The sequence below is a fragment of the Sturnus vulgaris genome, chromosome 17 (assembly GCF_052056855.1).
Source record: "Sturnus vulgaris isolate bStuVul1 chromosome 17, bStuVul1.hap1, whole genome shotgun sequence".
Classification (NCBI taxonomy): Eukaryota; Metazoa; Chordata; class Aves; order Passeriformes; family Sturnidae; genus Sturnus; species Sturnus vulgaris.
In genome coordinates, this window is record NC_142259.1 from 8,150,981 (window position 1) to 8,167,168 (window position 16,188).

Genomic DNA, 16,188 nt, shown 5'->3' on the forward strand with positions numbered 1-16,188 from the left:
TCTGTTTTCCCCTCGCTCCTCATCCCTGTTTGCTTTCCCCTTCACTGCTCTCGTTCCCACAAGCGTCGGCACTTTGGGAGAAGCAGGAAAACACCATCCCATGGCAAGGTCTGTGCTGTGCTGGGTGGGAATCTGAGTCAGCAGCACCCTGCAGAGCAGGGCAGCAAGGATAGGACACCCCTAATGTCCCAGGGCCCCAGGTGGAGCATTCCCTTGCCCAGAGCTGCTCCTGGGCAGGCACTGCTTCATGTACCAGGAAGCTCTGCCATTCAGCTGCTGGCATTTGGGCTTAGAGGTCATGGGGTGAGGAGCCATGGGCATCTCCAGTGCTGGAAACACTCTGACCCACTGGGGTGATGCAGCTGTGGTGAGGAATGATGCAGAGTCCTGGTGAGGGTGCAAACTCCCAAATCCCTAGCAGGTGGGTTCCAGGCGCTGGGGCTCAGGTGGGGGTTCCACTGCTATCTGCCCTCATGCCCACCCACGCCCTTGCGGGTCTGGGTCCAGCACCATCAGCCCTTGGCCAGCCAAACTCAGTGTCAGCCGGTGTGATGACACAGCTACAGGGTCCTGAGCACCTGGCTGGCCTCCAGTGATGCCCTGCTGTCCCCTCAGCTACCATGGTCTTGGGGCCAGCAGGGCAGTGCCTGTGCAGGGCAGCCCCAGGGTGGCCATTTGGTGCTGTGCTGTGGCCCGGTGCAGCTGCCCAGCCACTCTCCTTCTTCCTGTCCTCGCGTGGCTGCGGAACGCAGCGTGTTTAGTAAACAAGGTGATGAAACAGTTAAGGCAGAGATGGAGTGTGCGTTTCGTCAGCGTGGGAAGGCAGAAGGGAGCGTGAGTCGGCGCTGAGGGGTCTGAGGGTGACTCATTGCCCTCCCACCCCATAAATAGGAGCGGGTAGCCCGGCGGCACCCAGAGCAGACAGCAGGGACCAGCACAGCCACATCCCTCCTGTCACCGCCGAGCCATGGCACTCCTGGCCCCGCTTGTCGTCGGGCTGCTGGCCGTGTCCTGCTGTGCGGCCCCACTCCAGGGCAAGCCGCAGGCGGTTGTCACCTTCCCGGGGGACCTGACCAGCACCCTGCCGGATCTGCAGCTGGCAGAGGTGAGGGGAGCATGGCCCCGTGATGCCGTCCCGGCATCAAGGTCCCCAAGGGGCACCCAGGCTGACAGTGAGGGGCTGCAGGCACGGCTTGAGACCTGTCAGTCTCCTGGAGCTCAGGGAGACGCCCAGGCTGGGATGGGTGCCCGGGGCTGCTGGAGCCCCCTCCTGCCTCACTCACCCCTCTGGCTGCCTTTCCTCCACAGCGCTACCTGCAGAGGTTCGGCTACACCACGGAGGCAGAGGCTAAGATTGGTGGCAGCCAGGTGTCCCTGGGCAAGGCACTGCTCAAGATGCAGAAGCAGCTGGGCCTGGAGGAGACAGGAGAGCTGGACGCTGCCACATTGGAGGCCATGCGAGCCCCCCGCTGCGGTGTCCCTGACGTGGGAACCTTCCTTACCTTTGAGGGGGACCTCAAGTGGGACCACATGGACCTAACTTACCGGTGAGTCTGCTCTGGAGATGAATCCTTGTGTCCCCAGGGTGGTGGTCCCAGGAGAATGGAGAGCCTGAGGGATCAGGAGGTTGGCAGCCTCTGCTCAGCCCTTGTCTGGGTTTGGTGCTGCCTGTACAGCTGGGTCTTAGTGCTGCCAGGGCCAAGCTGAGATGGCAGCAGCATCTGCTCCCTGATGCCCAGAAGAGCACCTGAGCCCTGGGGGAGGTCAAGGGTGGTGGTGACTGCTATCACCTCTGGGGCTGGGGGTCTGCTCCTTCCCAGAACAGGGTTACTCCTGCATGAGGAGGGGCAGCACTGACCCTCTGCCTCCCTGGCAGGGTGATAAACTACTCCCCCGACCTGGACCGTGCTGTGATCGATGATGCCTTCAGACGGGCATTCCAAGTGTGGAGCGATGTGACCCCTCTCACCTTCACCCAGATATACAGTGGCGAGGCAGACATCATGATCATGTTTGGCAGCAAAGGTGATGTCCTCTGGGCAGGCAGGGAGGGAGAAGGGGCCGAGTGACACACCCTGCCTGTGGGATCCTCACCCCTTGTCTCCTTGGGCTATGCACGGAGTCCCCCTGCCCCCACAAGTGCAGGAGGTGTGCAGGGATTGGGTGTCTGTGTGCATGCTGGGGATGTGAGGGCTCCTCTGGCAGTCCAGCTGAGGGTGCTTTTCCCTGCAGAGCATGGGGACGGGTACCCCTTCGACGGCAAGGACGGGCTCCTGGCCCACGCCTTTCCCCCAGGCCAGGGCATCCAGGGTGATGCTCACTTTGACGATGATGAGTTCTGGACACTGGGAACTGGCTTAGGTAAGGGCAGGGTCTGGTGGATTGGGGGGGTCTGATGGTGCCAACCCCAGATGCAGCACTGAGCCGCCCCTCTCTGAGCAGTGGTGAAGACCCGCCATGGGAATGCCAATGGAGCTGAATGCCACTTCCCCTTCATCTTCGAGGGCCGCTCCTACTCTCAGTGCACCACAGAGGGGCGCAAGGATGGGCTGCCCTGGTGTGCCACCACCTCCAACTACGACCAGGACAAGAAATATGGCTTCTGCCCCAGCGAACGTGAGTAGTGGTGGCCATAAGACCACAACCCCTGCCCGGCCCTGTGGTGCCTGGGGCCTTCCTCACTCTCCCTCACCCCACAGTCCTCTACACCAATGGTGGGAACAGTGATGGAGCCCCCTGCGTCTTCCCCTTCATCTTTGATGGCACGTCCTACGATACCTGTACCACAGATGGGCGCTCCGATGGCTACCGCTGGTGTGCCACCACCTCCAGCTTTGACCAGGACAAGAAATACGGCTTCTGCCCCAACCGAGGTGCCAGCAGGGAGGAGGGCATGTGGAGGAGGGGGCACACAGGGGGGGCATGTGAGGGATCTCAGTGTTGTCCTGGGTTCTGGCCGGTGCAGCCAGGGGCCAGGGACAGCCTCAGTGACACTTTGCTGCAGACACGGCGGTGATCGGTGGCAACTCCCAGGGGGACCCGTGCGTCTTTCCCTTCACCTTCCTGGGGCAGTCCTACAGTGCCTGCACCAGCCAGGGCCGGCAGGATGGCAAACTCTGGTGTGCCACCACCAGCAACTATGACATCGACAAGAAGTGGGGCTTCTGCCCTGACAGAGGTACTGGCCCCTCTGCCTGTGCTCCCCTTTGTGCCTCCCAGACCCATGCCATATTGTCACACTTCTTGTGGGGACCACAGTCTCTGGATGGTGTGTCCTGCCCTGTTGTGGCCCACCAGGCACTTAAGCCAGCGCTTTCTCCCAGGTTACAGCATCTTCCTGGTGGCTGCCCATGAGTTTGGACACTCACTGGGGCTGGACCACTCCAGTGTGCGTGAGGCCCTGATGTACCCCATGTACAGTTACATCCAGGACTTCCAGCTGCACCCCGATGATGTCCAGGGCATCCAGTACCTCTACGGTGAGCAGCTACACTGCAGCTGGGTGTTTTGTGTGTCCTGCAGCACCAAGCTGGTTCTAGGCTCATGCCCTCCCCTGTATTCACTCAGGTCGTGGCTCTGGCCCTAAGCCCACTGCACCTGCACCTGCTCCTACTGAGGAGCCCCAGCCTGTGCCCACAGAGGAGCCCCAGCCCATGCCCACAGAGGCTGGCAGCACCTCCACCACTGAGGAGGAGGATGAGGAGGAGACAACACCACAGCCCACAGTTGGACCCATTCCTGTGGACCCCAGCCGGGATGCCTGCATGGAAAAGAACTTTGATGCTATCACAGAGATCAATGGGGAGCTGTACTTCTTCAAGGATGGGTGAGTGGCAGCATCTGGCACCTCCTGCCCTGGTGGGGTGGGATGTGGGGGAACACAGGGATGTGGGGGACAGGGACTGTGGCAGGCTGAGGTGATTAGGACAGCTCATCTTCCCCACCAGGAAATACTGGACCTACTCGTCCTTCTGGAAATCGGGCATCCAGGGTGCCTTCTCTGTTGCTGATACCTGGCCTGGCCTCCCAGACACCATCGATGCTGTTTTCCAGGATTTGCTCACCAAGAGGGTCTTCTTCTTTGCTGGTGAGCTCTGCCCCCACTGCCCTCGGCCCAGTCCCACGGGCAGTGGGAGGAGCCTGGTGAAGCCTGGAAGCTCTCAGGACTGTCTGACACCCCCACTATCTCCCACTGCAGGTCGGCAGTTCTGGGTGTTTTCTGGGAAGAGTGTGCTGGGCCCCCGGGGTATTGAGAAGTTGGGTATAGGGAAGGAAGCTGGCCGCCTCTCGGGGGCCCTGCAGCGGGGCCGTGGCAAAGTGCTGCTCTTCAGCGGGGAGAGCTACTGGAGGTGAGCAGGACTGGAGAGCAGCAGCGCCCACCTGAGCCCCTGGCAAGGGACTGGGAGGGGGTTTCCCGGCAGCCCTGAGAACGGTTCTGCTCTCCCACAGGCTGGATGTGAAGGTTCAGAGGGTGGACAAGGGTTACCCCCGTGCCACCGACGACGTTTTCACCGGCGTCCCCCTTGATGCACGCAATGTGTTCCTCTACCAAGGTGAGTGGAACTTGGCGGGTGAGTGCTGTGTGTTGAGGCCCGGGCTACCTGAGCCTCTCAGGGCATTGCTCCAGTTCCTGGCTTGGGATGCTCAGGTGTGTGGGGAATGGCCCCAGGACAGGGCATGTCATCAGGTCCAGTGGGTCCTTGTGGTGGAGCTGGCAGGGTGCCAGCAAGGTGCAGAGTGCCATGTGCCTGTGCTGCTTGGGCAGCCACCGGGATGGGTCTTTGTATGGCCAGACTCCTGCTGACCCTCCATTCCCTCTGTCCCCTCCTTGCCCAGGCAAGTACCACTTCTGCCGGGGCAGCTTCTACTGGAGGATGACACCGCGCTACCAGGTGGACCGGGTGGGCTACCTCAAGTATGACATCCTGCAGTGTCCCCAGCACTGAAGGTCTGACCAGTCACCGGCTCTGCCAGTGCTGCTCCCTGCCCGCTGCTCCCAACCTGCGGGCTCCTGTGTCCTAGGCTGACCCCTGGGAGCCTTGTGGCTGTGGGTAGCCCCAGATGAGGTCACTATCTTCCTGGAAGAAAGGGGCGGGGGGTCCTAGGGTCACCCCCTGGGAGCTGCCCAACCTGGGGAGCCCCAGCTGGGGAGAAGGACTCTTGCCACAGCTGGCATTGTGCCATCCCTTCCAGTGCCAGCTCCACTGCACAGAGGCGTTTGTCTGGTGCAAACTGCACATGGATTCGAGACAAATTTGTCTTTTTCCTGAGCCAGTGATGCCAGGTCAGGCTGAGCCCCACTGGGAGCTGGCACCTGGGGACACACCAGGGTGGGACACAGGGTTTTGCCTACTCCTGCCCATTCTGCCAACCATCCCCTCTACCAATTGCCTGCCGATTTGTAATAAAGACAATTCTTTGGACATAGCTTCGAGTGTTCGATCAGCTATTGGGGCCATGGCTTGGAGATGCCATGGGGCATCATCCTCCCCCAGCACCAGTGGGGCAAGGGGGCACTGGGGGGTGGGGCTGTCACCAAGTCCCCCTTTGCTAAGGACTCTGGATCACTCAAGGACACTGGGTCCAACGGGGAAGGATGTCCCTCGGTCCCGACATTGTCCACTACCAGTCCTACGCCAGGTGCGGCACTCCCCACCCCGACTCCCTTGACCTCCCAAGCCCTGGCCCCGCATAATCCTCCACCCACTGCCCTCCCCTGCGCTCCACCTTTGCACCGAGATGAGGAGCGGGCGGTTGTCACCGCTTGTGGCCGGCACACAGCGTGTGACCGGACTGCCCACTGCAGCTGAGACCCCGCCGCGACCTGGCCCCGTAGATTCTGCTCTGTCCCTGAGCGGCCGCAGAGCGCAGCGGCAGAGCCAGGGCCGGGATCGTGCCCGAGGGTGCCCGAGGGTGCCCGGGTCCGCGGCAGGGTGGGGCAGCCGCAGCTCCGGGGCTGTAATTAGCTGTAATTAGCGGCCGCGGCTCCGGACAGGGCGGGGGCAGAGCGCGGCCCCCTCCCGTCCCGTTGGGGCACGGTCGCAGCACCCCCAGTTTGGCGGCGGTTGTGGTACCGAGCGGGCGTGGCGGAGCGGTCCCGTCCCGTCGAATCGAGCCGGGCCGAACGGGGTCGAACCGAGCCGACCGGAGCGGGGCCAAGCGGATCCAGTCGGACTGGAGCCAGCCCTGCGGCCGCGGGGGCGGCGCGGCGGGCGGTGCCGCGGGCACTAGGACCCCGGTCAGCGCCCGGCGGGGCCGCGCTCAGCCACCGCTGGGGCCGGAGCCACTTGTGGCGACGACGGGGCCATGAGCGGGCGGTTCACCGTCACCGGCGGCGGGGGTGAGCGCCGGGGGCAAGGGGGGCCCGGGGAGGCTCCGGAGGCGGAACATGGTGCGCGACGAGAATCCGCGGGGCAGGACAGGGTCCGCGGGGAGGGTCCGCGAGAAGGGCCGGGACGTCGGGACACCATGGGGGGTGCGGAGCTGCGGTCGGTCTGGCCCCTTGGAGGCAGTGCAGACCCCCGGAGAAGGGATGGCGCGGAGCTGCGGGATCCGGGAGATGGGAGGTGCAGAGCAGGGAGCGGGGCTCAACCTTCCGGACAGGACCCCTCGTCCCAGACTCTTCCCCGCCGCCACCCCCGCTCCTCAGGGGGCTCCCCTGTTCCGGTCCCCATACCGGGGGCTGTTGGAGCGAGGCCCTCTGCTGCCGGACCAGCAGCGGGATGGAGCGGGTTTACGGCTGTGGGTCGGCTGTGGGTGCGAGGTCACATACTGCTCCCCATGGTCGAGGGTGGCTGCTGCCCTGCCAGGTGAGGGTATGGGGAGGGCAAGCTGTGGCCAGACCTCGGATGCAGCAGTGACCACCGAGCTGCCATAGGCACAGACACTGGAGCCGGCAGCCATCACCTCGAGGTGCCCTGGGGACGTGGCGGTAGGGCTTTGCTGTCACCAGAGCTGTATCGATCCCAGAAAACCGGCCGACGGCAGCACCGGAGCTGTGCTGCTGGAGCTGTGACCTTGCACCCTCGGCGAAGGGCGCGGGTGGGAGGCGCGAGCAGCCGGACGGACACCAGGACACCCGGGCTGGGCTGTGTCTCCGTCAGTGGGCTCTGGCCTTTGGGGCCCTGTCTAGGATCACCCTGTCGTGGGTGATGTAGGGCTGCATCCAGAGGCAAGGGGATGCCGGGCCACTTGTCACTCTATGGCAGCCGGGCCAACTGGGCCTGGCCTGTGAGCTGTGTTGGGGTGGAGCGGACTGTGATGAGCCAGGGCTGTGGCTGAATTCTGGGGCCTTCCAGGAACAGCTCCTTGATTTGGCAGCCAGTCTGCTGGTGGGGGGCTGCGGGGAGCTGGGATGGGCATGCCGAGTGGCCGTGGTGGGAGCAAGGAACACATCCTTCTGGCTGAGCTGTGACCTTGTGCCCTCCCAGAGGACAGCCAGTGGCTAGTCCTGCTGGAGGTGCCCTGTCTTGTGGGGTGGTCACAGCGGTGGCAGGGTGGCTACTTAGGGGTTGGCAGCGTTCGGGGGTTCCTCACATCCCACATTTCTCCACAGCGCTGGGACCATGGTTGCTGCCTCTCGGGGGGATGGATGGGAGGGGATGCATGGGGCTGGCGGTTGCAGGACTGGCAGGGGCTGTGGATGGCAGGCGGGAGCTCTGGACAGCAGTGTTCCCGGGAGGGACTCGGCCTTGGGCGAACACTCGGTGTTGCCTGGCCACATGTCAGTGTCGCGTGTGGGGGACACAGTGACGGAGATCCCGGGGACCTCGGGGTGGTGCGGGAGCGAGGGTGGCAGCCGGCCGTGCTGCCAGTGCCAGGGAGGCGCGGGGACCCCCGGGCCAGCTGGAGGGCCCCTGCTCGTCCGTGAGCTGGCGCCGTGCTAGGGGCGCCTTGTGGCTCCCGGGGCCGCCCTTTGGGCAGGTCCTACACGGGAGCGGCCCCAGGCGGGTGGTGCTGAGAAGGGATCTCAGCCCCCGAGCAGGGGCGGCGGAGGCAAGGGTCCTCCCGGTGCCGGGCGGGGGAGGGTATGGACAAAGCCCCGCCGCGGGAGCCTCGGGACCGAGCGGGGATCACCGCTGGAGTACGGCCGGATCCAGGGCTTGGCCCGGGAAATGCAGTCCGTGCGGGGGCGGACCGGGCTGCGCGGGGTCCTGGCGAGGTCTGAGCGGGGTCCGTGCGGGCGGCGGCGGGGGCGGACCGGGCTGCGCGGCGCCGCCAGGGGGCGATAACGGGACGGGACGGCTCCGGTGGGGGTGTGTCCCTCCCGGCCCCGCCCCCGGACTCGCCGGTGCCGCTGCCCCGCGGGGACCCGCTCCCAGCGCGAGCGCAAGGCGGGCCGGACCCCGCGGGACCGGGGATCGATGTGCTCCACCTGGGACCCACCGTGGGTCTGGCCCCCATCTGCGGGGGCGCACATGGGGCTGCTGCCCCCTGCTCGTTGCGCTGCCCGTGGGTCAGCCACCCTGCCCCGACAGGGCACCGGGGCATCCCCACCGCGGAGCCCCTCTGTGTCCCGAGCGGTCAGGCTCCGCGGAAGTAGCCATGGCAACCAACCAGTTAAGGAGCCTCTCTCGTTGCCGTGGAAACCGGTCCCGGTGTCACCCTTGCCATGACTCTCGGTGTTGAGGGGGTTGAGCAGCTCTCTCGCCCCCCACGAGGGCCCGGGGGTCATGGGGCTGTGGGCCATAAGCCATGGACAAGGCTCTGTGGGGCAGGTGTGGGAGGTGAGGCCCTGAGGGGGGCTTGGGTAGAGCAGGGACCCCAGCAGCCCTGGCTGCACCCCCATGCAGGGCCCCTGCCGAGAGGCACTGGAACACAAGAGAGGGGGCAGGACCCCCGCTTGGAGCACCGTGCACAGAGAATACATGTGAGGGACAGGGGCTGCTAAGGAGGCTCCCCCAACCGCCCCATCTCCTCCAGCCCCCTCACAGACACTCAGGTCAGGTTTGTGGCCGACTGGGTGCCCTTGGGCTATCATTAGAAGAGCCAAGGGTCTGCAGCAGATAGAGGCCGATGATATGAGGGGGTAGGATGCTGCCGGGGGTGGGATGCTGCTAGGGGGGTGGGGTGCTGCCAGGGCGCTGGAGCAGCCGAAGCCCCATCTACTGCCTGCAGTAGCTTTCCCAAAGAGTCTCCATGCCACTGAACACAGCACAGGTGCTTCAGTAGGGTGCCGGAGTGGAGGTCCTTGCACAGGCTGTGGGGCTGAGTGAGGCGTGCAGTGTGGAACACAGGACACTCCAGTGCCTCATCAGCTAATCCTGCACCCAAACCCTTCTGGCAACAGCTGGCAAGTGGCCGTGCAGCTGCTCCACGGCCATCACTAGCCCCTCTGGCCCTGGCTCAGCAGTGGCTGCCTGGAATCCCCAGGATACTGCAACTGGCACAGGGCTGCCTGGGGGCTCCTCAGCTGTGTCGCCAGGAGCAGGGCCTGGTGGAAGGAGGCTGCTTCTGCTGCTGATCCCTGTGCCAGGCTGCCCAGCCACTCACTGCTGTGGCCCTGCTGCTGGCAAGACATCTGGGCAAGGGCAGCTGGGGACGCTGCACCAGCTGCGCACTGTGCTGGGCTCGTATGACGCAGGAGCTCACAGCCCTGCCCCATGGCCTCTGCCAGCCCTGCCCCACTGCCGCCCTTCTGCTCTCGGCCTCAGACAGCTGCAGTAGCTCCCGTGGCTCCCCTCCCAGCCCCACAGGACACTGTACCTCTCTCCATGTCCTGTCCTCCTGCTGCAGCTGGTGTAAAGTCCCAGCTGGTGCCTGTGTCAGCTCTGGGCTCTGCTTTTGTCCCGTGCTGGTGGCAGAGCCCTGACCTGTCTGGATGGAGATGAACAAGAGCACTTCGTTCTGCCAAGGTGCTGCAGGATGTGTTGCCCCTGGGCTCGTGGGGCTGTCAGGACTGTGTGATGAGGGCACACTGTGATGCAAACCCCCTGCTACAGCGTTTGGCTGGCATCACTGCCCTGCTGCACCTCCATCATCTTGGGGTCTCTTCTGCCCCAGCTCTTCTTTTCCCTGGGAGCTGCTTGTCCTCAAGCCCTCAGTGCAGGGTATCCCATCCTGGCAGGATGTGGATGGGCAGGCTGTTGACAGTGCCCAGGGATCACAGCAGGCAGTGCAATGTGCTGACCAGCATCTCCACAGCACAGCTGCCCTCACTGCCCGGGTGGCACACTGCCAGGCTGCCCGCTCCCTGCCCTCCGGAGGTTTCCCAGTGACTCCAGCACGTGTCTCACTCCTGGGAGGTTTGACCGCTGCTGGTAATAGGACAAGCAAGGGCTGTGTGGCCCATGGCCAGAATTCCAGCCCTGGGAATGTCTGTGAGAATGGTTCCCCCCACCCAGGTTCTCCGCAGGGGGGTCTGGGACATTCTCAGGAGTCTCTGCAGGGGTACAGGACACTTTGCAGAGATGCTTCTTGGCTTGGCCGCTCTCCGTCGTCATTCCTGGGCAGCCTCTTGCAGTTAAGTGGGGCACTGATGCTCTGCCTGGCCTGGTGCCAGGATCCTGCCTGTTACTTGGACTCAGGGGCCACTTGCAGTTGATCCCCCACTCCATGGCCAGGGAAAAGTGTCTGTCTTCCTCTTTCCCCATGTCCTGTGCTGCCTGCAGCACGACTGCAAGGAATGCAAGGGCATGGATGATGCCCAAACCGTGCCAGACCTCTTTCCTTTCTACACACTGCACCAGATACCCCAGTTATGGGCATTTGGGCCAAGGTTAAGGTCAGTACTCTGCTGGGGATCAAGCCCCTTGGTCTCCTCTGCTTCAGTTTGTTCCATATGCTAGTGGGACCCTGCGCACAGCTAAACCAATGCAGTCTTGATAGCGTAGCCCCCTGTGCTGCCGTCAAATCCCAACCCCTGAAATGGAGCCATAATCCGGGGATTAGGGGATTAGTGGTCTTTCACGTGCTCCCTCCCCCGCATCTGTTTTAGTAGGAAAATCCCTCTTGTGCCGAGCCCACGCACTGTGGTGTCCTGCAAAAAATCACCCTCTGGTGCTTTGCCCTCACCATGACTGGCTGGACCCTGGCCCCCTGCCCTTCTGGCCAGCCACAGCCTCCTTGGGGGGGTTGGGGGTGTTCTCTAACTCCCCAGGCCCACATAGGATGGTGGTTTTGTCCACTACATCCCCTGCAGCCCCTTTCTTCCAGTCCTGACCCTTGGGAGTGGGCCAGCCCCTTGCTCCAGCGCTGGCTCCTGCTCAGGGCTGAGGGATGCTGGTGTGAGGGGTTGGTGCTGCTGAGGCTGGACAGGGGCAGCCCCATGTGGTGACTGCCACACAGAGTCCTGGGTGGGGGATGCCCACCCTGAGCTGCTCATCCTCCCTGCAGCCCTCCTGTGCCACTTGCCATGGAGCTGGGGCTGTGCTGCTGCAGCTCCCCAGAGATGCAAGGTCCTGGTGTCCTGGCTGCAGACACAGGGCAGGGATCAATGCTGCCTGCCGGGCTGGGGTGAGGGGTCTGAGCCTCTCTCCTGGCCGCGAGGTCAAGCTGGGGAGCGTCCGCGCTGCGGAGCAGCTGGCTCCGCACCAGGAGAAAGTAAACAATTAATTACAGCCGTCAAGAAGTAACGGAGGCCAGCGGGCTGTCATGATCTCAGCCTGTGCTGGAGGAGATGCCGGGAGCTGCAGCCAGCTCTGACTGAGGGATCCTCCCGGATTAAGTGCATGAGAGAACAGGGGGCTTCAAGCAGACCTGGAGGGTCCCTCTACAACCCCAGCTCGAGAGTGGCCTGTGCCCCTGGCCCTGGGGGCTGCAAGAGTGGGGCCTCCATAGCCGCCACAGGGTCTGGGGGTTTCAGCCCCATTCCAACCTTTTTCCAGATCTGAGAAGGTTGTTAATGCGTGTGATCTTGGCCCCCTGGTCACCAGGGGAGGTCACATGAAGACTGCTCTCCTCTGCAGGCAGCGTTCCCTGTGCTGCAGGTCAGCTGGGCAGAGCAGGGTCTATCACTTCTGCTGTGTCCCCAGCCCCACTGTGGGGTGGTCTGGATGTACCCCCCTCCCCGGGTGTCCTGGGTACTCCTGCTACTGGGGCAGGGGTCTCCATCCACGGCCGGGCCCTGATGCCTGCAGAGGGGTTCCCTGCATGACGTAGTGCTGTCCACCCTGTAGCTGCCCGTTGGGGGGCAGAGGCCACGCAGGACAGGGGCTGCCTTGATGCCGGGTCTCAGCCGCCTCTGATGCGTCGGTCCCACAGGCACAGGTTCTGCCCCACTGTACACCCGGAGTGTGTTCCAGGTCCCGAGGCTGTGCCGGGGTCCGGTGCGGGAGCTGGTGCGGAGTGCGAGGGCTGGAGGCGGGGTTCGGGGCCGGGGCGGGTGCAGGGTCGGTGCGGTTGCAGGGCCGTCCCGTCCCGTCCCATCCCGTCCCGCCCGCGCCAGCCGGCCCCGCAGCGCTGCCCTAGTTCCCCCCCACGCCTGGCGCAGCCGGGAGGCGGCCCCGCTCTGCTCGTCTTTGTGCCCCCCCGCGCCGCCGCGCCCCCCCCTCCCCGCCGCGGCGGGGGCAATGCCTCCCGCATACGTGATGAAGCGGGCGGCCGGGCTGGGCTCCGCCGGCAGCAGCCGTGAGCCGTGAGCCCGGGCGCCTCCGCACTGCAGCCCCCTCCCACCGGCGCGGGGGGCGGCGCGGGGACGCGGCTGCTGCGGAGCGAGAGCTCCAGCTCCGGCGGCAGCGAGCGGCCGTGGCACCGGCGCCATGCTGAACAACCTGACCGACTGCGAGGACGGCGACGGCGGCGCCAGCCAAGGTGAGGCACCGGCACCGGCACCGACGAGCGGGACAGCGGGGCCGCCCGGAGCGGCCACCCCCGCCGGGACGGGGGCCGGCGCCGGCGCGGGGCAGAAGCGGCGCGGATCCGGGGGCAGCGGGGGCTAGGGTTGCCCTGCCGCCGGGCAAGCGGGACGCACCGGCACCGGCACCGGCTGCGACGGCGGCTCTCGGCCCGCGGCCCCGCGGGGCTGCGGCGGGCAGTGCGGGGATGCTCCTGATCTCGGCGCCTCCGCGCAGCCCCGGCCGCACTCCCGCCGCTGCGGCAGCCTCGGGAAGCGGCGGTGCGGCCGAGCCGTGCGGGGCTCACCGAGGAGCTTTCTTCTGGGCGGTGACTGCTTGCTGAGCTCTGAACGACCCTGTGGGACTCGCCCCGCCGCTTCCCGGACAGTCCCCGCCAGTCGCCGCACCAGTCCCGCTCCCACTCGCCCGGAACCCCGCAAGGGTCTCCGCGCGCAACTGTCGGCCCCCCACCCCTGCCTCCCGCATCTCCGCTGCAGCCCCCCCAGCCCTCCCTGCTGCCGCCCCCCATCTCCGGCTGCCGCCCCCCATCTCTCCATATCGCCTCTCTCACCCCCGCTGCCCTACCCCCATTCCTCTCCTCTGCCGCCCCCCCACCTCCGGCAGCCGCCTCCCCATCCCGGGCAGCCGCCCCCCGCTCCCTTCTCCGCTCCCGCCCCCCGCTCCCTGCCGCCCCCCCTCCGCCCCCCGGGGCCTCCGCCGCTGTCCTCGGTGCTGAAGTGGCCGCCCTGGCCCTGCTCCGGGGCCGCAGGAGCCGTTCGCCCGGGGCCGAGCCCAGCCGAACCGAAGCGAGCTCAGCTGAGCCAAAGCGAGCCCTGTCGTGCCGAGTCGAGCCGGTCCGGTCCCGTCCAGTCCGTCCCGCGCTGTGCCCCGTCCCGCTGCAGCCCTGGCGCAGCCCCGGCGCAGGGCCGCTGTCTGTCGCGGGCGAGGGGCCGCTCGGCCCCGCAGCAGCCCCGTCACTGCTGGCGCTTTGGCCTCAGCCCCTCCCGGCACCCGGCACTACCGAGCTGTGTGAGGGTCCCCGTTCCTCTTGGGGCCATGTCCAGCACCAGGCAGTCAGGCAGCACGGGCCCCCTTCTTGCGTGTGTTCCTGCCGGGCACAGGGATGGGCTGCAGCCAGAGGGATGCAGTGTGTGCCCAGGAGGACTTGCACTGCCCCTCTGACCCTCCCAGACCCCGCCAAGTCTCCTCTCCAGGTCCCCTTGTGGGGTCTGCTAAAGCCCCAGCCGGGAGCGCATGGCTGGCTATGGCAGTGGTTGTGGGGGTCCTGGCTGCCCACAGTGGGGCTCTGTATATTCCTCTCCTCTGCCAACCCCAGTCTGTTTATTTGCTTGTTTATTTGCGGCTGTGCTCAAGGTCAGGGCTGGCAGGAGACTTTTGGGGGCACCTTGCCGGGCTGGGGTTGTCGCACTGGCCCCTGGCAGTGCCCTTCCCTGGGCATTTGCCCTCCCCTTGGCCTCTGCAGCACCAGGCTCTCTCCCACTCACTGATTTTCATCACGGCAGTGCCAGCGGCGTGGCAGCAGGCAGTTCTGCGGTGCTGGGGTCTGGCAGGAGGGTTGGACACTGTGCCACTACAGATGGACCAGGCAGACTGTCCCTGGAGCTGAGCCTGGCGAGATGGTGTCCTGTGGGACAGCAGGTGAAGGCCTGGATGAAGCAGGGACCTGAGGTACCTGGGTGAGCAGGGATTGTCAGTAGGAAGGGGTTCAGCAGAGCTCCCCACACCTGTGACAAGGGTGGTTGTGTTGGAGAGGTGGGTTGTCCCCCCCATGCCAAGGGTCAGCTGAACTCCCATCATGAGGTCTGTCTGCAGGGACCATGGAAAACCATCAGGAAAACACTGCAAAGCTGTTGCGTGCCAGTGGTCACCCCTCCACATGTCCTGGCTGCTCCAGTATTGGCTGTCCAGCAACTTGCCAAGCCCAGCATGACCACTGAAGCCCTGGGTGCCACTTAGGCCTTATTTTTCAGAAAGGTCAGGAGTGTCCTCACTCAGGTCGTGCTCTGGACAGCGCATGCGAGCTGCATGACAAGGGCTGGAAGGGCTCCAGCCCCAGCAGCCCAAAAAGGGCTGGACCAGCACAGACCCTCTGGAGAGATGGTGGGAGCAGGAAGCAGGCAGGGCTGCTGCCTGCAGTGTCTGGGCTGGCACCTTGCACTGCTCTGTTGAGGTGTTGGGATGTCAGCTGCGGCCCCACTGCAGGGTGCCATGCTGACACCCAGCCCAGGGGCACTTGAATACCTAGGGAGCCCAGATTTAGGACCAGGAGCTTTGCTGGAACTTGTGTGTCCACGGCCATTTCCAAGGCAGGGCTTGGACTGTCGGAGAATCTGGGAAGCTGTTTAAATGCAGCCAGCCAAAACGCCTGTGCTGGAAATCCTGCGCTGCAGGGCCGGCTGATCAAAGGGAGGATAATCCCGGGTTTAGGAAGGAAGAGGATAGGTCTGAAGTAGCAGTTGATGCAATTTGGGTCAGGCAGTGAAGGAATCCAGCCCAAAAGGCCACTGGGTGTGCTTGCTGGCTGGAGGGGGAAAGTGCAGCCCTGGGAAGGGGGGAGCATCCCACTCCACCATTCCACTCCTGACCCCCACCCCCGCTCCCCTGCCACGCTGCAGCTGGAGCTGGCTCTGCTGTGACACTGCCAGCACGAGCCAGCACTGCTCTGATCATCAGTGGTCTCTGTCTCAGTGGGGCTGCAAGGGCTGTGTGGCCTCTCCAAGGGTTGCACTCCTCAGAGCAGCTATCAGACACTCCTATGCAGGGTAGAAGGAAGCGGGGTGGGTGCAGAGATGCTGCTGCCATAAGAATACCTTGGCCATCTCCATCTGCTTTAGGCGCTCCAGGCCAACAGCCCAGGGCCAGGCAGTGTGTGTACAGCCAAGTCCCCTTCATAGCTGGAGGTGACAGAACAGCAGCGTGGCCTCCCTGGCCAGCAGCTCCTGCAAAACGGCAGCAGCTGGGGACATCAGCCAGGGCCACGTGCTCACCCATGTGCTCGCTGGCCTGCTGGGGTCACCCTGGGGTGCCCCTTGCTGCAGGCAGAGCCCCGGGAGTCCAGGTGTCTTGTGGTAAAAGTCAAGGTGTCCTGTATACCTTCAGGGGAGCCCCGGGGCATCCCTAGTGCCGTGAGCTGCCATGGCACTGCTGCTGCCCCTGGGGCTGAGGGGACCGGCGCGGAGGTGGCATAGGAGATTCTGGAGCTGTCAGCAGCCCCGTGCAGGAACACAGACGGAGGCGCGGAGGGCTGTGAGGTCAGGGCTATCCCCACCACGGCCCCCCTCACCCGCTGCACCTCCCGGGCAGTGCCGCAGCCCTAGTGCTCGATGTGCCTGGCTGGGGCTCACTGTGCTCTGGATGCTGCGGAGGGGACGGGCCGGCCGTGGTCGGGTAGCAA

The 16,188-nt window shown here is 65.0% G+C and overlaps 2 protein-coding genes across 4 annotated transcripts in view; both read left to right on the forward strand.

Moving 5' to 3' along the window:
- Window positions 1-835: 835 nt before the first annotated feature.
- On the forward strand, window positions 836-5,427 carry MMP9 (matrix metallopeptidase 9). Its single transcript, XM_014888935.2, has 13 exons — window positions 836-1,105; window positions 1,309-1,547; window positions 1,877-2,025; window positions 2,233-2,361; window positions 2,443-2,616; window positions 2,700-2,873; window positions 3,005-3,178; window positions 3,324-3,479; window positions 3,568-3,826; window positions 3,948-4,087; window positions 4,199-4,349; window positions 4,450-4,553; window positions 4,837-5,427. The coding sequence occupies exons 1-13, from the start codon at window positions 968-970 to the stop codon at window positions 4,944-4,946; spliced, it is 2,097 nt and encodes a 698-aa protein (XP_014744421.2). The 5' UTR covers window positions 836-967; the 3' UTR covers window positions 4,947-5,427.
- An 855-nt stretch (window positions 5,428-6,282) lies between these two features.
- Window positions 6,283-16,188, forward strand: part of SLC12A5 (solute carrier family 12 member 5) — a 31,250-nt gene continuing 21,344 nt past the window's right edge. For 2 of the 3 annotated variants that reach the window (XM_088174925.1, XM_014888934.2), the window contains exon 1: window positions 12,631-12,750. In XM_088174925.1, the coding sequence (XP_088031051.1) occupies window positions 12,699-12,750 (52 nt within the window). In that variant the 5' untranslated portion in view covers window positions 12,631-12,698. Of the gene's footprint in view, window positions 6,341-12,630; window positions 12,751-16,188 lie in introns of those variants that run through there. The other variant, XM_088174926.1, reaches the window with a different exon arrangement.

Coding starts and splice junctions, on each gene's coding strand:
- MMP9 (XM_014888935.2), top strand. CDS start 968: ATGGCACTCCTGGCCCCGCTTGTCGTCGGGCTGCTGGCCGTGTCCTGC. Junction 1,548..1,876: donor CACATGGACCTAACTTACCG/GTGAGTCTGCTC, acceptor CCTCCCTGGCAG/GGTGATAAACTACTCCCCCG. Junction 2,617..2,699: donor TGGCTTCTGCCCCAGCGAAC/GTGAGTAGTGGT, acceptor CTCACCCCACAG/TCCTCTACACCAATGGTGGG.